This window comes from Myotis yumanensis, unplaced genomic scaffold, assembly GCF_028538775.1.
Source record: "Myotis yumanensis isolate MYYU_CA2020_CCGP unplaced genomic scaffold, mMyoYum1.0.hap1 SCAF_1, whole genome shotgun sequence".
Classification (NCBI taxonomy): Eukaryota; Metazoa; Chordata; class Mammalia; order Chiroptera; family Vespertilionidae; genus Myotis; species Myotis yumanensis.
The window spans coordinates 132,322,896-132,346,282 of NW_027223752.1; the positions used below are offsets into that span (position 1 = coordinate 132,322,896).

At 41.0% G+C, this 23,387-nt stretch overlaps 1 protein-coding gene across 1 annotated transcript in view; it reads right to left on the bottom strand.

Annotated features, from left to right (window-relative positions):
• Positions 1–3,903: 3,903 nt before the first annotated feature.
• Positions 3,904–23,387, bottom strand: part of LOC139021479 (ankyrin repeat domain-containing protein 26-like) — an 80,573-nt gene continuing 61,089 nt past the window's right edge. Inside the window, exons 17-20 of the mRNA XM_070431866.1 lie at positions 22,342–22,479; positions 7,654–7,818; positions 6,903–6,939; positions 3,904–5,584 (exon numbers count right to left, since the gene is read on the bottom strand). Of these exons, the coding sequence (XP_070287967.1) occupies positions 6,912–6,939; positions 7,654–7,818; positions 22,342–22,479 (331 nt within the window). The 3' untranslated portion in view covers positions 3,904–5,584; positions 6,903–6,911. The remainder of the gene's footprint in view (positions 5,585–6,902; positions 6,940–7,653; positions 7,819–22,341; positions 22,480–23,387) is intronic.

The following is a 23,387-nucleotide window of genomic DNA, read 5'->3' on the forward strand; positions in this document are numbered from 1 at the left end:
CTGTACTTCTATTTCTAAGGCTTACAAGACTGCATTTTTCCTATACTACTTCCTGTGCCCATTCAGAATAAATAAGTATTCTTCTTAAGAAGTAAATGTTGCATGTGAATATGCAAATTACCAACATCATAAATGAAAAGTAAATTATTAACTGAATTAAATGTGATTTATGGAAATCTTATAAATGTACATTTGCTATGTATTTTGAATATGGGGAATATGGGGAAGAAAAAGAAAATTCGAGGTTTAAAAAAGGTGTCTTAATGTAGAAAAAATTTTTAAATTGACACCGTGTTTATTTCCATCCTATCTAATAAAAGACAGAAATGGTAATTGACTGTACCTTCGCTACGCTTCCCATAGGCTAATCAGGGCGATACGCAAATTAACTGCCAAGAAAGATGGCGGTTAATTTGCATAGATAGGCGCCAAGCGACGGAGGGAAGCTGGCTGGCCCCAGGCAGGAGCAGCAAGCGAAGGCCGGCGTGGCAAACGAAGAGCAAAGAGGGAAGCCCGCCACGCTGGCCTCGGCCACGCCCCCGGGGCCCGGGCCCCTCCCAGCAAAGAGCGAATGCCTGGGTTCCGGGCCCTGGAGGAAAACTGGTGCCAGCAGCCAGGGGAAGGGGCCCCTGAGGGGCCACAGACTGTGAGAGGGCACAAGCCGGGCTGAGGGACCCATTCGAGTGCACAAATTTTTGTGCACTGGGCCTCTAGTCAATATATAATTTATATTATCAATGTATGTTTATTGCCCAAGTATATTGCCAATATACAGTATACTTATTAACACAGTAATTATTTGTTCTCATCAATAAGTGGATAACCAGAACTCATTATCCTAATAGTAGACAAAATGCAAATTGACCATACCTTCATTATGCCCAACATTGGCTAATCAGAGCAATATGCAAATTAACCCGCCAACAAAGATGGCAGCTAATTTGCATATACTGGCTGGGAGTGAAGACTGAAGACATCGTAGAAGGAAGCCAAGCAACAGAACCGAGGTAGCAGAGATGGGTGGGAGAGAAGTGGCAGAGAAGGGTGGGGTAGGAGTGGCAGAGAAGGGCAGGGTAGGAGTAGCAGAGACGGGTGGCGTAGGAACTGCAGAGATAGGAATGAAGCCCTATTCTTGCAGGAACCTTCCTGCAAACGGGACTCTAGTGAGATAATAAAGTTTATTAAAGTGGAAAACCCCTAATTCTACCTGGCTGAATTTAGTATAAAAGTGGGTTTATGCTGTGAGAAAGTAAAATTTAATAGCTGGCAATTCCTGCTCCTACACCTCTAATACTGCATAGAAATTTCAGCCGCTATAGCTGTTGGAAAATACCAAAGGCCCTTTAGTTATTTAACTGTAATTGCATCATAAGCCTAGAAAATCTGGAACAATTCCATGAGGGTTAAAAAAAATGGAATGTTGTATTCGATCTCTAGCAATATGGTAGATAAGACTCAATGAAAAATTTTACTTTTACTAATGAAAACATCTGAAAAATATTTTAAGTTTTTTTTAATGTATATTTTATCTATCAAGGAAACAGGAAATCATCAGGACACCAATACAAAGTATAAGAGAGAGAAATAAGCCCTTAATCTAGCTTTCACCCTGAAGGCTTCCATAAAACACCAATGAACTTGAGATTTATTTTAAGAACTATGAGAGTATAGGAGACTACACTAGAGCCTAGCTTGGGAGACCTGTAATAGCAGAAATCATTCTCCCTTATCCATACAAAGCTGGAACCCAGTGTCATGGTGAATTTGAGGTAAACCTGCCCTAAAGATGGGGCCAGCAGCTAAACCTATCTGTGGGAGAGTATCCACTAAAAATGTGTAACTTCATGCTGAATTGTGTTCCAAAGTCAGTGAAGAAAATCTGTCTAAAAGTGATCCTGAAATATTGGCTTCTGAGTACTCAATAGAAGCAAATTCAGACCCTATCTGGCAAAACTCACATTCAACCTAAGGCTCCAACAACTCTCAACAATAAAGTTCCAAGGAAGTGGTTACTATTGCAAAACAAACCAAAAAATATCACAACATGAACAAGGAAACAGATTCCAACATTTTGCATTATATGAAAATATAATATAACATATTTTTGGTATCGATAAAGAAGTTGAGATGATAACAATTATGAGCACAAAATAAATTAACTATTTTAAAAGTGAACAAAGATATTTTATTAAGAAACAAATTGAATTTCTAGAAATGAAGGATATAGTATAGTAATTGAAATAGAAAACTTAGTAGCTAGACTAGGCAACAAAGTAATAAAAAGGGAATTGATAAACTAGCAAATAGGTCTGACGAAATTATGGAGAATGTAATACACACAGACAAAAATAGATAATATGAAAACTAGGGTTAGCAACATATGTTAACTATCTAGTCATAGTTCCAGAAAAAGAGAATAGGATGAATGCCAAAGAAATACTTGAAAAAATAAACACAGAATTTTCCACAATTGATGAAAACCCAAAACTAAGCAAATCAAAAGGAATACATCCTAAACACAACATAACTAGAGGCCTGGTACACAAAAATTTGTGCACTCGAGGGCTCCCTCAGCCCGGCCTGTGTTCTCTCACAGTCTGGGACCCCTCGGGGGATGTCCACCTGCTGGTTTAGGCCCACTCCCTGGGGGAATGGGCCTAAGCTGGCAGTCAGACATCTCTCTTGCTGCCCAGAAGCCCTCAGGGGATATCCACTTGCCAGCAGGGAGCAGACCTGAGCTGCAGTCAGACATCCTTAGTGCTGCTGAGGAGGCAGGAGCGGCTCCCACCAACAGCACAGTACTGGCAGCCATCAGCCTGGCTTGTGGCTGAGCGAACTCCCCCTGTGGGACTGCACTGACCACCACCAGGGGGCAGCTCCTGCGTTGAGTGTCTGCCCCTTGGTTGTCTGTGTGTGTCATAGTGACCAGTCATTCCCATCATTCTGCGGTTAGGGTGAATTTGCATATTACCCTTTTATTATATAGGAGTGCCTGGCCAGCCTGGGTGAGGGGGCTGAGGATCATTTTCAGGCTGGTCACAGCCCCTCAGGGTGGGGGTCCCCGCTGGGGGGCCTGGCCAGCCTGGGTAAGGGGCTGATGGCTGTTTGCAGGCTGGCCACAACCCCCAGCCACCCAAACTCCCAGTGGAGGCTGGCTGGAAGCAGGTATCTGGGATTTATTTAGCTTCTATAATTGAAATTTTGTTGCCTTTTGAGGAGGCCACAGTCAGCCAGAGCAGGTGGGAAGCTTGGCTTGCTTCATCGCCAGGGCAACCAAGCCTCCTGCTTGCTTCAGCTCCGTGCCTGCCGGCCACCATCTTGGTTGGGTTAATTTTCATATAGTTGCTCTGATTGGCTGGTGGGCATGGCATGGGCATAGCAGAGGTGAGGTCAATTTACATGTTTCTCTCTTATTAGATTAGATAAGTATTCACTTTAAACTATAATAGTTTTTAAAATTTTTATACTGCACTACTAATAGTACTACTAATAAGATACCAAATGCACTTTTGGACTTCTGTGGTTCTTTTGCTTTAATTAGCATATTTGTCTTTTATTAGTGTTGATTATGTAAGATAATTCTATTTTCCTAGGAAATGCACACTAAAGTATTTAGGAGTGAAGAGGTATCATGTGTGCAACTTACAAATGGTTCATATATTATATCTAACAGACCTACATTTACATTTATTTAGGCAATAGACAGGAAGGGAGAAAGGATAAAGTAAATGTAGTAAATTGTTAACATTTGAGGAATGGTTTTAGGAATTTTTTTGTACTATTGTTATAACTTTTCTATAAGACTGAAACTTCTAATACAAAATATTTCTAAAAGAAAAATTTTAAAAATAATTTTAACACATTATAACCCATTTTATGAAATAAACCACAAATTCATATTGATAAATGAATAAATTAAAAGTTTAATGAAGAAGAGATATTTACACTGACTCTAAAAACTTCCCTATAAAGCAATAATTGTGAAGTGAAAAAAGAAACATTACAGTGGAGAAACCCAGTAGATACTGCCTTCACTGATGAACATTAACATCACAAAGAATGACAAATCAAAACTGTAGGTCACATCACAGGATGCAATGAGAAGAGTATAGGACTACTTCTGTGATGCTCTTACTAAAAATGTCTGATCTGAATCCTACATAATAAAAGCCTAATATGCTAAGTGTCTGGTCATCTGTTCAACCAATCAAAGTGTAATATGCTATATGCTAAGGCCAACCACTTGCTATGACATATACTGACCACCAGGGGGAAGACACTCGACCCAGTAGATTAGCTTGCTGCTTGAGTCTGGCTGATGAAGACGGGCTGGACATGCCCTGGAGCCCTTCCGCGGTCCCTCCCTGGCTGGCCAACCTCCCGCGTCCCCCCCTCGTAATCCAGGACCACTCAGGGGATGTTGGAGAGCTGGTTTCAGCCCAATCCTGCAGGCCAGTCCAAGGGATCCCTCTGGTACACAAATTCATGCACTGGGCCTCTAGTATTATCATAAGGAAACATCAGAAAAATCCATGGTCTGAAATTGAAGGACGTTCGACATACATTAGTTGAACTTCCTCTTCAAAGGATTCAATGTCATGAAAGTCAAGGAAAGACTAAGGACCTGTTCCAGCCTGAAGGAAAAGAATAGCCACTACAGCTCAATGGAACCTATGGATCTGAACAGGGTCTTCATGCTATACAGACAAGTGGCAAAATTTGAAAAGGATGTGAGGATGAAACTATAGAATGTATTAGTGTGAATTTTCTGATTGTGGAGGTGGTATGGTAGACAAGTGGGATGTACTAAAGCAATAAAGCACGGTGGCACAGTGTAACAATTTACTCTCAAATAGTTCAGGGAAACAGAGTTCTTTGAACTAAAACTTGGAACTTTCTGTAATTTTAAGACTCTTTCTAAAAATTCATTCAATAAATGGAAAAGTAGAAAAGCCTTAGGCAAACTTTATTTCCCCCACAAGGAAAAATTTTTAAATATGTGTTTAAAATTGCATAAGTCCAATGCCATGATAACATTTTAATATAGCTAAACAGAAGCCATAGCAGCAGATACCAAAATTATCTCTGTCTAAATCTTTAGGATCAAATATTGTGATAAAATTGGAATATGTAAAAATATCTATCAACTAGCATCACTAAAATATGAAGGACAAGTTGTTTGCTTTGATGTTGTTTAAACAGTTGGTATTTGAGCAATTTGAATGTGTATAATTCAATAGTGCTGGCTTTCATTTACAAAATCTGCTTAAAACTTACATAGATGCCCCCAAAATACTCCAGTTTAAAATACTATATAAATTTTCATCAAATATATGATCAAAAATTTTTTTCTTTAATACAAGTTCACGTCATGTGTCTAATGGAAAACAAAATGTTATGTAAACAGTACAGTAAATAATTTTTTTACTGTTTATGTTTCAGATCATGTAATTTTTCAGCAAAATCTCTTTATATTCTTTTTGTGTTTTCAAAAGTAAATCTTGACATGAACTTGACTGACTGATTGATCCTACAGATCCTACAGGACAAACTCTATAGGATTCAGCTTCAAATTTAGCAGCATCTGGAAAGAAAAAGAATTGTATTCTTTAAACTACAACTAAGTATAAGTGTTAAAAACAATAAAGACTTCTATATCTGGGTACAATATACAACACAAGAATACTATGAAACGTAATTATTAATTCAGTGGTTGCACACTGTATTAATTGGTATCATGGCTAAGTATCAGAGCTTCTGGTTTTCCCCATATTCAACACCATGCACTAAGGTAGTGTGACAAGCACTGGAGTTACAAGATGAAGATGACACAGCCCACCCCTGAACAATCATTTATATATATAAATGGCTAATATGCAAAGTGTCCCCTCAGGAGTTTGACCGGGAGACCGGAAGTTCGAACGCTGCTATGATGTGTGTTGACCACCAGGAGGTGGTGAGGAATGAAGCAAGGCCCCGGCCCAGAGCTGGAAGGCCCCAATCGACCCTGATTGCCAGCCAGGCCTAAGGCCCTACCTTTGCACAGATTTCGGGCACCGGGCCTCTAGTTTACTGTAAACTGAAAAAGCAACAAATGAGCAAGCAATTTCACTCAGAGTCATAGATACCACCAACCAATATAACACAGGGCACTATTGGAGCACACAGAGGAGACATCCCAGTTTTGTGTCAATATTGTCAGCTTTTTGCTGGAGGTGATATGTAAGTTGATATCTGATGGACAAAAAAAAAAAGTATGCCAGAAAGAGAAATGAAGCAGATGCGAGAACTAGAAATGAGGAAGAACATTTGTGGAACTGGAAATGTCTAGTTTAGCTGCTAGAGCAAAGGGGCAGAGCAGCAAATAGAAGGCTGCATTATTTGGCAACAACTAAATGGACTTCAGTGTTTTTACTCCACGTAAAGGAATTTGGAGTTTTCATGAAGGTAAAAGAATGACAAGTCAATGACTGGAGTTTTGAATATTTCCCCTCAGTTGACAGTTACATGAACTGTAACTGCTTGACAGTATTACTAGATGAGTCTGGTTATTTGGCCTTATATCACTAGTAAAAACATGAGAAGTGATGAAGCCAGTTTTCTGACCATAGTTTCAGTGTGCAGGTCGACAGTCCACGGCAGAGGGAAGGAAGAGAATAGCCAGAAATGAAGAGAGATGCATGCTGGTAGACTTCTGAGGTCTTTAAAGAGCCATAGAACATGGTGATTACATGTGGGATAAGTATATTCTTCCTTATGACTGTTTATATTTCACATTTTTCATTCACATGGAAAAAAATATTTAATGCAGTATATATTATCCAAACATGGAAACAGATGCCATTTCCTATTCTCAGTTTATTTACAAAATCAACGATATCTAATAAGTTTTGGCAACATACCTTCTCTAGTTAGGGTTTCTCCATACTCCTGCCATATCTGAAATAGGTCAAATATTATTTTTAGTATTTAGGTTAAATAAGAGACATTATTAGAGAAATGATATATAGCTTATGAAATGTGTCTTTTAAATACTACTTTTAGAGACTGGAGCATTAGGGATTGCACAAATAGAAAAATAATCACATAAACAAAATTAATTCAGACTCATTTTAATTTTAGATAATAGAGAGCATGCATATATAATGCTATTTAGATTAATCTGATAGAAATACAATTATTATTGGTCCATTGAATAACCATAACTTCAGAAAAGTAATATTTGATACCATTGGTTTAAAGAAGTTTAAACAAGTCAAGTCATATTTAACACTGAATGCATTACTTTGCGATTCCAAGAAAAAATGCTATTTATAAAAATTTAGGTTTTTGTGAGTTTTTTTTTTACTTGAATTGATTTTTATTTTAAATGATCTTTACATCCCCCTTCAGGCCAGGTGCTGCTAGCCTACAGCCCCCCTGAGTTGCCTTTCCCTGCTGGGGGGCGGAGGGAGAGGGCTGCCCATGGGGGCGCTGAGGGGCCACACGTGGTTCTGTGCCTCACAGGCATGTTGCTGGGTAGGGGTCTGCTCCCGGGGGCGCCTCAGCTTCTCCTGCCCCTCTTGCCACTCCTTCCTGATCCCCAGGCCCCAGCCCAGTGGTTGGTCCTGGCACAGCCCAGGCCAAGGCAATGGGGACCCTTCCAGGGTGTACCTGGAGCAGAGGCCTTCGTTGGGAAAGAGGCGGTGTCTGGTGTCTTCCAGGAAACCGGACGGAGCCCGTGGTGACCCCTGGTGACCCTGTTCCCAACGCTGGGGATCCAGAGGCAGCCTGACTCGAGTTGTCATGGATATGCTGGCAGAAGACCGTGTCTGCATTCTAAATCATGGAAAAGCCCATAGGAGAGATAAGTGACTTCGGACTCAATATATTCAGATGAGTCTGTTGCTTCACATTTTGCCCTTGTCACTGTTTTTTGATGAAGACATCAAAAAACGCTTTAAGGATTCAGAGAAAAAAAAACCCTTTCCTAAAAAAATGAGTAAGATTTTCGGAAGAAAAGCTTACAGGCGCTCTATTAGATGAAAAAACATGTTCTGTGCGCCGAGAACAATTAAATAAGGCTTTATCATGCCTGCCGAGAGGTTTGCATTGATAGAGATAATTTAAAGAGAACATTGGATAAAATGAACAAAGGCAACCTGAATGTTTAAAAGTATTGAATGAACAGCAGCAGTCTAAAGAAATAGAAGTCCTCAGGCTAAGAACAGAGGTGGAGACACTGCAGGTGATAAGGAATTTAAATCCACCTTTATCAAACTGGGAGGTGGAAAAGCTGAGTTGTGACCTGAAGATCCATGGCTTGGAACAAGAACTAGAACCCATGAAAAAAGAATGTAACTCTCTCAGAATAGAGCCTCAAAAAGCCAAACCAACACATCCATTTCAGGAAGACAATCTGCAGAGTAGAGCTCTCCAAAGACTAAGCATTTCAAGTGATGATATGCAAAATGTATACTGGGAGCTGAAGGGAGAAATGTCTAATTTGCATCTGGTGACTCAAGTACAGATTGAACTGAAAACCCCAACTGCCATCAAGAAAGCCTGTGCCCCGTAGGATTCCCGTAAGGCCTTGGCAAAGACAGCACACAACTGCACTTGACGAATTTCACTGCAACAAACAAAAGACACCCCCCTCTCTCACCAAATGGCAAAACTCTTTGTCTTACCACAGCTTCCCCTTTACCAGGAGATGGAAAAGTTTTATCAGAGAAAGCAGCTCCCCATCATGCACAGATAATGAGAGACCCATTCCTCATGACTGCACAAACTTTCAGGAACATTACTCACATGGCAGAAATTCCCTGGAAGATAATTCCCAAGCCCTCCTAAATCAAGTGAGACAGCATTTGGGGAGACTAAAAATGAAACGTTGCCTTTACCCATCCTGCCACCACCGCATAACTTGGATCAACATAATCAAAACTGCCTTTATAAGAATGAATTCTGAAGAGATCTGTGACTTGGTCATGAAGTTGCTGCACCTCCCCCAAGGGCACTCTTGAGAAATTCTTTAATAAACTGAAAGTGGGATTTGATTAAACTTTTGCCAAGATCCTCAATGTACACGTCTGCACATACTGTGACGTATTGTGTAGTTGATTTGCCAGTAGGAGAGAGCAACCCTTCATCTTCACATTCTGCCTAACAATTATATATATATTACTAACAAATTAATAAACTTGTTTCAAAAAGAAAAAAATAATAATAAAATGAACTTTCTATTCTTATACTTTAGAAAATTAAAAGTTTAAGATATGTTCTATGCTATTAATTTTTCAATCTAAAATTACAAAAGTGGTACTTTTATAAGGTCACATGAAAATTCTGCTGGCAAAAGATAACTGAAACTATGCTACTGTCTGTATTACAACTGAGACATTTCTTTATTCATATGAGCAACAAAGGTTTCAGAAAATCTTTGATTTGAGGAATAAAAAAATCAATATATGGCCCTGGCCGGTTTTCCTCAAAGAGCTTCAGCCCTTTGACGTAAGGGTTGCAGGTTTGATTCCTGGTCTGGGGCATTACCAGGGTCGCAGGTTTGCTCCCCGCCCCCAGTAGGGTTGCATGCGGGAGGCAACCATTAAATATTTCTCTCTCACATGGATGTTTCTTTTCTCTCTCCCCCTCCTCCCTCCTTCCCAGTCTCTCTGAAAAGCAATGGAAAAAGTATCCTCAGGTGAGGATAAATAACAGTAACAAAAATCAATATATAATTCTGTAATTGTAACAACCTTGTTTTCTTTCTAGAAATTAGAGCTACATTTGGAAACAAACAATTATAATTATAGTCTACTTAATAATGAAATGTGTGGAAATACTTCCAATTATATTAAAAGTGTCCTGATCTAGAGTGTTCTTAATAAAACTTTTCTTTAAAAAGGTATCTTTTCACTCAATGCCTGAAACAGGGTTTAAAATAGTATATTAAGCATTAAACACTGTGGTGATCATTATGATGTGATACCCAATACCAAATTTCAGGTATGAAGACAAATTTTATGACTAACATGCTTCCCAGTATTTTTGGAGGCTGTTTTTATTAACACTTATGACAATATCATGACAGACAGGCCTTATTAAATGGATAATGTGGCAACATTACTAGACAGACTTTGTAAAATAAATAGCTCGATACTAGATAAAGACCAAGGCCTTTATTGAATCACTTTTCTGTCACCATTAATAAAATAGGTATTATGTGAATCACACTTTTACACAACTTGAATTAAGAAACTACCCATGGAACATTATTCTCTGTTCCCACAAAAGCTCCTTTCCTAAATATTTACTTCTGTGATGTTTATGCTTATTTCTAGGTGAGGACTTTGTCCAGAGGGTGGAAGGAGCTTGAAGTTCCAACATTAATAAGGAGAACACATCTGCCATTTTATTCCTATTGTGTCATTTTCAACAATATAAAAAGGTGAAAAAAGTATAGCAACATTCAATTCAAAGGATTTGTCATTAGAAGGATTTTTCTCAGAACTGGTAGTTCCCAAACTCTCTCCCATAGGAATCTGTTTCCCCTGTGGACACCTGCAGGATTGCAGAGCTTCAGAGTCTCCATCCCCCCTTAGTTAGGCAGCTCGATTTGTCTGTATTATATAAAACATTTTCATGCAAATTCTAAAAATAAAATTTCTAGTCTAAAAAAATATTTAAGGTATGAAAATCACTGATTTATTTTTTTTAATTTTTAATCAAGCATATATATGTCATATTTCATGGAAAGTTCCATAGATTTCTGCTTTCATACAAAAAGCATAGTGAAGGTAAATATGAGCAAATTGGGAGACCAAGATGGCGGCATAGGTAAACACCAGAAATTGCTGCCTTGCACAACCACTTCAAAAATATAACTAAAAGACAAAAAGGACATCATCCAGAACCACAGGAAGGCTGGCTGAGTGGAAATTCTACAACTAGAAAGAAAGAGAAAAGCACACTGAGACTCAGAGGAGGTGCGGAAGTAAAGTGCAGAGGTAGGGAGGCGCACGCAAAAAGGGCAGGCAACTGAGGACGTGGTTGTCTTTTTTAATCAGGAGAAAGTCACAAGCTCCCAAATGCTCTGAACTCCACTTCTGGAAGAGCCTTTGGGGACCCGGATTCATACAGGGAGAAACTGGACTGTCTGGCATCGGTTGGAACTTGAGGGCGACTTCCTCTCAGAGGTGCTTGCAGTGATTACTGCGGGACACTGAGACACGGTGCCTCTTAGGGTAGGACTGAGTAGCAGCCATAGCTGCTTGCTCCACCCTGTTGAACCCCTGAGACCCTGCCCCACCCAAGCTGTGTGCAGAGGCATTTGCATATGAAAGGCCTGGCACTTTGCAACCTGAAAATTACCTAACAAACTGCAGCTTGGTCAGAGAGACCCAGAACTTCCAAAAGAAGGCCCAAGGCCCCACAGCAGCTTGCATTGCTTCACAGCTGGGCCTCATCTGGGCACCTCCAAACCCCAAACAAAGAAGAGGAATCTGCAGATCTCTCCATAGCTCCTGCTGGGTAGCCTTAGGCAGAGGCTAAATTAGCACCTCCTTAGAGATCCAAGAGCCAGTGTACCCAGTGGTCAGATTGGTACCATCCAGATTACAACTCCTCAGATCCATAAGGGACACACTCAGGGGGCAGACTCAGTGAGCACCAAAGCCCCACTGAAGCAAGTCTTGCCCCAGAGGGGTATCTCAAGCACAGAAGTTCTCCCACTGCAGACACAGCTGATTCTCACAGCCAACTGGCCTGGAGGTCAATTCCTCCAAGTGATATCTACAACAATCAAGGCTTAACTACAACAAGACAGTACACAAAACCCAGAAAGGGGTGCACTAAGAGTGTCCACCTCAGGTAACTGGGGAGGCTGAGCCACTGGGCCCTATAGGACACCTAGCACAGAAAGCCACTCTATCAACACAGAGAAGCAGCCAAAATGCAGAGACAAAGGAACGGGTCACAAATGACAGAAATGGAGGAAAGCAAACTACTGGACATAGAGTTCAAAACCACACTTATATGGTTTTTCAAGAATTTTCTAGAAACTGCCGATAAATTTAGTGAGACCCTCAAGAAATCTAGTGAGACCCTCGTGGTTATGAAAAAGGATCAACTAGAAATTAAGCATACACTGACTGAAATAAAGAATATTATACAGAGTTTCAACAGCAGACTAGAGGATTACAAGAATCAAGTCAAAGATGAGAAATACAAAGAAGCAAAAAACACCCAACCAGAAAAACAAAAAGAAAAAAGAATCCAAAAATATCAAGATAGTGTAAGGAGCCTCTGGGACAACTTCAAGCGTACCAACATCCGAATTATGGGGGTGACAGAAGAAGAGAGAGAGAAAGATATTGAAATCCTATTTGAAGAAATCATGACAGAAAATTTCCCCTACCTGGTGAAAGAAATAGACTTACAAGCCCAGGAAGCACAGAGAACCCAAAACAAAAGGAATCAAAGAGGACCACACCAAGACACATCATAATTAAAATGCCAAGAGCAAAAGACAAAGAAAGAATCTTAAAAGCAGCAAGAGAAAAACAGTCAGTTACCTAAGAGGGAGTACCCATATGACTCTCAGCTGATTTCTCAACAGAAACTATGCAGGCCAGAAGGGAGTGGCAAGAAATATTCAAAGTGATCAATAGCAAGAACCTACAACCAAGATTACTTTACCCAGCAAAGCTATCATTCAGAATTGAAGTTCAGATAAAGAGCTTCACAGACAAAAAAAAGTAAAAGGAGTTCATCACCACCAAATCAGTATTATATGAAATGCTGAAAGGTATCCTTTAAGAAGAGCAAGAAGAAGAAAAAGGTAAAGATACAAATTATGAACAACAAATACACATCTATCAACAAGTGAATCTAAAAATCAAGTATATAAATAATCTGATGAACCGAATAAACTGGTGAATATAATGGAATCAGGGGCATAGAAAGGGAATGGACTGACAATTCTTGGGGGGAAAGGGGTGTGGGGGGTGTGGGAAGAGACTGGACAAAAATCGTACACCTATGGATGTGGACAGTGGTGGGGGGTAAGGGCAGAGAGTGGGGTGGGAACTGGGTGGAGGAGAGCTATGGGGGACAAAAGCGGAACAATTGTAATAATCTGAACAATAAAGATTTAATTTAAAAAAAATATTGTAATAATTATGTATGGTGCCAGGGGGTGCCAGACTTATGGGGTGATCACTTTGTAAGTTATATAAATGTCTAATCACTATGTTGTACACCTGAAACTAATATAATATTCAATGTAAAATGTAATTGAAAAATAAAGTTACAAAAACATCAAAAATATATGCACAAACTGCCAGGATTTGGAATTGGTATATCTTCCTTCATGCTCTATTTCTCTCTTGTATTTCTTGCTAATGTCAGTTTGTCTATCATTAGCAGCTAGTCTTTTTTACCTCCCCTTAATTGTCATTTCTAATATGTTAGTAATTGAGAAACCAGATAAGCAAACTTTGAAACTTTGGCTCCAAATACACAATTCTGCTTGAAGGCTTTAATGTCCCCTGAATAAACTGCACAATATTTAATGTTTTTATTTTGTGGCAGCTCTTGTAGTTACTCAGAGTTTCATTTACTTTCTGGTTCTTGTCTCTCTTTTGGACAGCGGAGGACTTGTTGCAGGCATATAAGCATAATCAATGAAAATCACTGACTTAGTCCAAGTTCCTAATTTGTCCTAAGAGGCAACAAAAGCTCAGAGAGATTACAGGTTGCCTGAGGTCAGAAAACCAATTAGCTGCAGGCCCAAAGTGGGCTCTAAGGCCTAAGGTTCTGTGCCGGCTCCTTCCTCATATTTATGGAAAAATAAACAAAACTTTAACTATAACTCAGAGAAAATGAATCTGTAAAACTGTCATGTAGCTCAATAATGTTTTAGCATGAGACACAAAATAATAGCGTTGTAACTCAACTATCAATTTTTAAGCAATGAGTAAAAATATAGAAACAGAAATTAATATCATATATCCTATTTGTAGCAGTCATTACACTCAATTAATAAAGCACAGATTATTTAGCCACAGGACAAGAAACTTGAAGGAGAAAATCTTTAGTTAAACTAAGGAAATTCTTCCTTAAAGGAACTATCCATTCCCTCCAAATAAAACTTGGTTTACCCAAATCAACCAACAAATGAATTATCTGTGTTGGGGGTTATCTATAGCAAAATTTAAAACACAAAACAGATTTCTCTTTACTGTTTGGCATACTTCTGCCCAACCTCTTTCATCCTTAGTTGGTCTGTACACAAGACATGAACTTAATTTCCATTATGACTTAACCCCATCAGAAATCATAGGAGCACCTTCACTTTTCTGCCCTCCAGTCTCCACAGGAGGCCTCTCTCTACCTTCCTCACGAGAAAACAGAAGAGATATCTGATGTGTGCACTTGAGAGAAGGAACTGAAGATGCTTGCTTAGCTCAAAGCACTTCTTTGAAAAGACATGGCTGCCCACAGTCACATGAACTTGGGTCTGCTCTCATCTCTGCAGGGAGCAGCCTGCCCAGGGACAGGTGTCAGGTGTTTCTTCCCTCCACTCACAACTGGGTGTGAAACTGCCTGATTTGGGATGAGTGTTCAGAAGCCCTGTGACCCCACATCTAAACCACATTTTCCAATTCCTTACTATGTGTGAGTAACCAAGCTAGTAAGTCCATCTCCATCTGCCTGACTCTATGATCTAATCTCAAAAGGGAAGCAGGGCTGTCATTTGCCATCTACTCCAGCACAGCTCCAACAAGAAAGATGACTACTCTACACTTACAGAAATGTCTTCTCCTTCCTTGACTTTATACTTAATGTACATTGTTCAAAACAACCCCCTTTTAAAGAGGGAAAAGTTATATTTTTGATAGAAAAATGCAGAGAAGCCAACAACAACAGCAAAACACAAAAAATGCAAATATATGCTCATTCATTTAACACTAATTTATTGATAGGCTACCATTCTATTACATTTGATATTACAGGTTGAAAAATAATGTTGCCTTCTCCTTTTGAGACCAATTGATACACATATACAAACGACACACACATCTACATTCCCGTGTGTGATATATGGTCAGTAACTATTGATATTTTTAAGTTAAATTTTGGTATCATCCTTATTTTAAAAGTTATAAAAATAAATGTAATATAAACAAAATAAAATCAAGTACATTTGCACATTTGAACTATAGCAATTCATTATCTAATTGTAAAAAGGTTAATGTGAGAAGGAAATACATTATCAGCTTGTAAATATCAAAAACATGTATTTTATTGCAGAAAAAAAAGAACCAAGGAAAAATTTGCTAATCAAGGAGCTGAAAAGTTAAGTACAGAGAAAAATGAATGGAAAAAAAGCATAGGAAGAAGTTGAGCAATTATCGGTTGCCTTTAAAAGATAAAACGACTACAGGGCAATTGTGTAAGTGGACAAAATAAAGTGAAGACATGAGGAATTATATAGAGCATATAACTTATGTGATAAACAAGTTTGTTAAGCTCTGTTTCTGCCTTCTGAGAAACCAGCATCACCACTGTGAGAGTTTGAAAAGAGGTAAAATTCAGAGTAGAAATGCACTGCCTTGTTGATGTAAACATGTGGTCTGTGTTTCATGGGGAAGCACTGAGACTCAACCTTTTGTGGAGACACAATGTTCTGTCTGCCATGTACAAAGCTAAAGTCTTAGGAATAGTAACTGTTTAGCTTTCATGTATTTGTATAGCAAGAGTTGTTAACTGAATACACATTTGAGAAATAGAAAAAATTATTTACATAAATTATTAGAGTTCTAATGTTTTCTGAAAGTCTTAGAAATGCACCAAAAGTCCAAAATCAGTCAATGTAAAATTGAGTCTCCCTATTTAACACAGATTGAAAGGACAATGAGAAACTAGGTGACATGCATTGTGTTAGGAACACAAATATTAAAAAACAGTTGAATATAAAAAATTTTGAAATCAGAGAAATTCTATCTGTTATAAAATTGTCGGGAATAAATTTTTAAGTTTTCAGTTCTAAGAAAACAATTCCAAGTGCAAGAAAATGTAGTGATACGTCGGTTCAAGCTAATTTTAACTTTTGTAATTTATCATAATAAACTAAATAACAGAGTTAAATAAAACTGTGAAATCACTTCTGGTGTATTGGACAAACATCCAGAATTAAACTAGAATGTGAAAATTAATGGTAAGAATGAACAAATCAGATAAGTAGCAAGCTATACCAGTACAATGAAATCAATTGGGTAAGGCTCACTTCCATGTAATGACGGCAAAGGCAACAAATCTAAATATCATGAACGTGAAGAGAACTGAAATCACAGATTGGAGCAATACTTTGGGTGAGGGGGTGGCAGGCGGGCGGGAACCTCAGCTCGACCTACACCCTCTCCAATCTGGGAGCCCTCAGGGGAGCCGTCTCTAATCCGAGAGTTTCTATCTGTCTTTGCAATCATATGAGCGAATTGTCTGAGACCCCCAACCCAGTTTGGTTTGTTGCTCACAGATTAATAGAGGCATTTTTTTTTCTTTGCTTCATTGGTGGAGATTTCCAGGAAGTTTTAGGATATCTTCCCTTTAATTTTTCCTAGACACTCTGATTTTACTTATTTCTCTCACTTTTGCTTTCGCTTCATCCCCAACCTCAACAGTAACTTGCTCTAGGCCCACTTTGCTCTAGTGCAGCAGTTCTCAACCTGTGGGTTGCTACCCCTTTGGCGGTCGAACGACCCTTTCACAGGGGTCGCCTAAGACCATCCTGCATCAGATATTTACATTACTATTCATAACAGTAGCAACATTACAGTTATGAAGTAGCAACGAAAATAATTTTGTGGTTGGGTCACAGCATGAGGAACTGTATTTAAAGGGCCAGCAGGTTGAGAACTACTGCTCTAGTCTCTAGAAGAACTAGGATTCCTAGCATTCCTGGTGCTCCCTGCACTCTGGGCTTCCACTTCAGGTCCTGGGGCTGCCACCAAAACTACTATTTCCAGAATTCCTGGTGCTCCCCAGGTTCTGGGTTTTCCCCAACTGAGGGAGCCACATCCCCCCAAGCTGTGGGCTCCCCAGTAATTTGCTCTGTGTATGCAAATTACCCACCACCTTTGTCAGGTTAATTTGCATACTCACTCTTCATTGACTGGTGGGCGTGGCTGGTGGTTGTGGCTTGTGAGCAGGGCTTTTGCTTAGCAGAGGAATGACTAATTTGCATGTTTCTCTTTTATTATATAGGACTAGTAGCCCAGTGCACAAAATTCGTGCACTGGGGTGGGGGTGGGGGAAAGGGGCCCCTCAGTCTGGCCTTTACCCTCTCCAATCTGAAACCCCTCAGGGAATGTCCATACGTCCTGTTTGTACCCACACTTTTAACAGATAACAGCCCTGTTGTTGTTTCTTTCTTATGCTTAAAACCATTGGAATTAGTAGGTATTCAAAGTGTGTATACATTTTGGGGGGACACCCTGTATATCTCTAGTCAGCAGTGAAAGAAACCAACAGCAGATTTGGAATCCCCAGGCGGGGAACCTTGCTCACTCCCCACATGTCTCCCCACTTCACTTTCCACCTTTGTGGGCAGCAGAAGAATCAATGTTTTCTCTAATTAATTCGGAAAAGCACGTCCTGTCATCTGCTGCCCAGCAGGAGTGCATTAGGCCCCAAGCAAGTGAGGCTCAGTCAGGGCAGCCTTCGCTTATGGGTGCTGGCACCCAAAGTGCACATTCCTCCTCTATAGTCGCCCTGACTATCCCACTGTTTCACTGAGAGGACAGAATTCCTCTCTGCCTCTGGGTTCTTGATCTTGAACGCTGACCGAAGACACCTCAGCGAGGGCCCCCCATGCCCACCAGGTGTGTCTGTCTGCACCTGCTCCTGCCTCAGCACCTGCATTAACCACGCCCCAGAGGTGATCTCGTAGCTGCACTGGCCTCCATGGGAACAGGGCATCACCACTCCACCCTCCCACTGTCATCTCACAGGCGCCCGCCCTCAACACCCAGAACACCCAGACACTCTCCAAAGGATGTGAGTCCATCAGTGGGGATGTGTGCACATCCTGTGGGGGTGTTAGGCATTCCGGGTTTTGGAAGTGCGGTGGAGAGGCGGGGGGAACTTGTGCACGCCTTGGTTTGCAACTGTTGCAGGTGTGAGAGGGTGACAGTGTGCTGGGGGATGTTTGCACGCCAGGGGGGGATGTGCACATGGGAGGCCTCTGGCTTTGCAGATCCACAAACCCCTGTGCTGTGGCCAGGAGGACGTCAGTTTGGCCCGCCATGGTGGCTGTCACTGCGATCCTGCACTTTCTGGGCCAGGAGGAGGATCTTGCACAGCCCCTCCTGGGGGCCTGCGGGCGCTACTTCAGCTCAGCCTGAAGGGTCCGCTTGGCGCACTCACAGCTGTCACCACCGCCATGTGTGGAGTACAGGCCGCCCTTCGCCTGCCTGCCTCGCCTGTCCAGAGGCTCTCTGCACTGCTCACCTGCCCAGAGTGACTGGGGCTGGGCGGAAGCCAGGCGTCCTGCCCTGCCCAACCCCGGCCCATCTGCCCCTGTGTGAGCTGCCCTCCGCCAGGAAGGGTCATGGATCTGGGTCCCAGGACCTCGGACAGCCTCAAGCACTGCCCCCCGCCTGGCAGGGTCACAGATCCAGTCCTACAACCAAAAACAGCCTCAAGCACTGCCGCCCGCCCACCAGGTCACAGAACCGGGTTCCAGGACCACGGACAGCCTCAAGTGCAGTCCCCTGCCCAACAGGGTCACAGATCCCTGTCTTGGTCCCATGGACAGCCTCTCGCGGTGCCCCCAGCCTGGCAGATCATGGATCTGGGTCCCAGACCACGGACAGCCTCAAGCACTGACCCCGCCCAGCAGGGTCACAGATCCGGGTCCGTACTTCGGACAGCCTTGCCCGCTGCCGCCTGCCTTCAGTATGCAAATTAGCTGCCATCTTGTTGCTTCAGGGTGGGGGTCCCCACAGGGGTGCCTGGCCAGTCTGGGTGAGTGGCTGAGGGCCATTTTCAGGCTGGTGGGCGACTGAAGCTCCCAACCTCTCCTTTTCTTTTCTTTTCTTTTTTTTATTCTGGGATTTATTTACCTTCTATGACTGTCACTGGAGCTGAGATCCAGCTTTAGCTCTGAGGCTTGGCTACAGTTTGTGGCCTCAGCTGCTGAAAGCAGGAATCTAGGGTTTGTTTGGTTCTATAATTGCAACATTGTTTCGGTCCTGCTGCTTCAGCTCTGATGGCTGATAGCAGGTTTCTGGGTTTTCTTTAGCTTCTATAATTGCAACAGTGTTTCTTAAACTGCAGCTCAGAGGCCGGCAAGGCAGGCGGGGAACCTTGGCTTCCTCCATCACTGGAGCACAAGCCTCCTGTTCACTTCAGCTGCTTGGCTGCCAGCCGCCATCTTGGTTGGCAGTTAATTTGCATATCACCCTGATTAGCCGATGGGAAGCATGTTGGAGGTACGGTTAATTACCATGTTTGTCTATTATTAGATAGGATTGTCCTTAAAGTTGGAAAAACAATGCCGAATAAGACAGAGCACTACAGTAGGAGTAGTTCAAAATGTTTAAAGTTTGCAAATAAAGGGGATTGATAAACAAATTCAATATTGATGCATTTGTAATATTTACTCTTTAGAATCATAACTCAATAATCTTTAGAAGTCTGTTTGTTTTATAATGCCCTATCCCCAAACCCACCCCTTTCTATTATTTTAGGCATGTTACCATCTCTCATAGAATTAGTTGTTTTCCTAATGGCAATAATTACCTTCCCAGTGACTCTACAAGGCACCTTCTTTCCACAAGTCTAAGAATTTTGTAAACCCCAACTGCTATAGAAATTTGGCGGCCTATCTCTATATCTTGATAGATTGGTGCTTCAGACTCTCTCTTCCTGAGTCTAGCATGATTTGGCAAACCAATGCCCCTCAGGGAAACTATGTATACCTTGAAACTACAATGTTAAGTTTAAAATCAACTATTTTTTTCAATTCATATAGAAATACTAAGAGTAAGCACCTCATTCCTTCCAAAATATTAAACAAAAACATTTCCATAAATATCTTCCCTTGCATTGCTTCTGCATTTACATTATTTTCCCTCTTCATTTTGCAAAATGAGGTATTTTCTGATTTTCTGGTGAGGACATTTCAAGTCTGCATCATAGTATTGCTTAACAATTTACAAAAGCATTTGATTTTTTTTTGTACCAGTAGCCCAGTTTTACAAATTTTTAACAACTGAGACTGTATTTGGCCTAAAGGCTGTCTAGAAATTCTTAGCTTTGCTCTTCTATGTTGTGTTATGATGAAGCAAACTAAGAAAAAGAGGTTGAAGTCTCATTTAGCACAGGCCTGTGCTACCTTTCCCTGCATGAAAACACCATAAAAAATAATGAAAACCATAAACCATCGTGCATTGATTGAAATGGGTATTTCAGTGGGTGACATCAGCATCATGACAAAGTGTGTCTCCTCTTAAATCTACAACAAGTGGAACATCTAGAACCCAACAAAGGCACCTCTACTCACCTGGATAGTGGACGTCTTGGGATGTGCAGGAGAGGCAGGATGGAGAGAGGAGCAGGGACAGGCCCCTACTGCAGTTCTCCAAGGACACAGCTGAACTTATAGCCCTTGCAAACACAGTACTGGTGGAGGAGGCAGGGTGCACTGCCCATACCACTGCCCAGTAGGAGTCCCTCCCCTCCCCAAATCCAGATCCCTCCCCAGCTGCAGCTGTGCTCACACCACCACAGACCAGGAGCAGCAGCAGAGCCAAGTTTCCAGCCTCCAGGCCACAGCACAATGCTGCCAGTGGCCAAAGGGAATGAGGCAGCAACTCAGTGGGCTCACAAAATGGCTCCCCTCAACTGGCCACACCCACACCTACCACCATGGGGTGCCCTGAGGCCCAGGCGACCAGGATACAGCACTGGCACCCACCACCCTAGTTACCCAGGCTGCCACTCCCATGTCCAAGGGTAAGCCTCAAACACCTTGACTCACTGCACACCCTCCCCAAGCTTCAGTAGTACAGGTAAGAGAAAAGAAAAACTGCACTATAAGACCATCTACTGGAAAACAAAAGAAAGACCTGAAATTATCAACCTGCTGAATTGTGAAAATCACAACATTCCTAAGAAAAGTGTTCAGCACTTCAAATGTGCCAGCAGAGGAACAACCCATCAAGCAGCCTGGACCACCATAGTAACACTAACACAGAAAGAAAATGATAATTCTCCAGAAGGAAACTCAGAATACTGGACAATTGTGATCTAAATGAACAGAGAAATCAAAATAGCAAAATAGTCATGAAGGAACTCAGCGAGATACAAGAAAACTCAAAATCAGTTCAACAAGCTCAGGAATGAAATGAATGAACAGAAGCAGTACTTTACCAAACAGATGAGAAGTATAAAAAAGAACCAAACAGAAATTCTGCTGCTGAAGAAGTCAATAATAAGATGAAGAAGGAATACTTTAATAGCACTGATACACAATGGAAGCTAGTTGCTGTTTCAAGACTCCCTATCATTGCCATCTTAGTCATCAATCATTCAAGTGCTGTCCAGATAAACAGACAGAAGTACACTTCATTTAAAAATTCAAATATTAATACATAAATTTAAAAATAAAAATTCAAATATTTGTTAAATTTAACTATTTTATGAATGACCAGCTGCTCAGCAAGACATTTTATAACAATTGGAATGAAATTGCAGAAGTAAATAGCAATTAACACTGTCCTTTGACCTAAGAAGATGACAAACATTTTCACTTAAAGAGAGAAATTTAACCTTTTAGTGCTACAAGTTTATTTAATTCATTAAAATGATTTATCTCCATTTCATTTAAGTAGCAAATATCCATAAATGGTTAAATATTTAGATGTCAATCATTCACTTATGGTTAGGGGTGGAAAAGTTGGGGTTCAACAAAACTTAAAAATGGTTATGAACCATCACCAATTTAAAATCCATTAGAAAGTAAGCCAAAGCATCTCCAAGTACACCACTGGTTATTAGACAAGAATATATAATTTCTAAAATCAAAGTGACATGCAGCTTTTTAAGAAGTTTAAAATGTGTCACTTTAGGCATAGTAATTGAATAAAGTTAATGATAGGTATCTCTTGCAAATGAGACATCCAGGGACTTAAAAGTGATTATAAAATTTCTGTCTCCTTTCTACATTAGCACAATAATTAAGACTTTTTATTAGTGTGTACTAGTCAATTAAGCAACTCGGAATTTCACCAAATGAAACACAAGAATTATATCAGAAATCTGAAACCCAAGAGGAAAAAAGATAATATAACTAACCTGTGGTAAGTTGAAGTGCATGGACTTGAGGTAGGAATCCCCAAGTTTTCTCTTGGAATGGAATTTCTCTTGCTGAGCTGTTTCTCCCAGAAAAGTTTGTTGCTGACTTCTGCTAGCTTCTCCTTAATCCTAGGAAAACTGTAAACAACAAATGCTTAGTATTTTATTTTTCTCTAACTGACTTGCAATTTTTTAAAGTAGCCAGGATAGTAAGTGGAATTGCCCATTAAATAGCATTTTAGCAATGAAAACGTGTCAGAGCAGATCTGCTCTATTCAAGTACAGGTTCTTAATTTTTCTAAAAAAGTACTTATGTTTCCAGGCAGTGGGGGGAGCGGGTTCCTAACTAAGTACTTAATCCAAAGTGGGGAGGCTATCAGTGATGCAGACGGCCTATCAGGTAATACTTGCTGCCTCTGGAAGGGCTGTACTTACAAGACCTTTTAAGATGCCCTTGGACATATTTAGTAGCCACTTTAGAGATTTAAAAAAAAAAAACCCTCAAAGACATTGTCAAGCATTTGCCTTCACCACCCTTGTACAATACACTCATTACCTTGGAGATATTAATCATTTAACACCCAGGCATTATTTAGAACAACAACCTGTAAGGGAGAACAAGATATCCTGGCTGCTGATCAAATGAATGAAAACAGCTCTAGAGGCCATCTATCTATATTATAAAAGGCCCGTGGCCATAATGCTGGAACGCCAGAACAACCAAACAACCCATCACGAGAAGGTGCATGGAGCACCTCTCAGTCGCTGCCCCCAGCCCGCCAGCCGTTTGGCACAGAGTCGGGGTCTGAGGCCTGCGCGGCAGAGGCAGTGAGCTACTCTCACACGGTGGGCCTGGGGTCCTGCCAGCATGGCGGGTCTGGGTTTTGTGTGATTTTGCTTGTTGGGCCTCTAGTTATGCAAAGTGTCTCCTTGGGAGTTCAACCAAAGACCGGGCATTTGATCACTTGCTATGATGTGTGGTGAGGAATGAAGGGAGGCCCAGGCTGGCAGCCCAAAAGCCCTGATAGGCTCTCATCGCTGGCCAG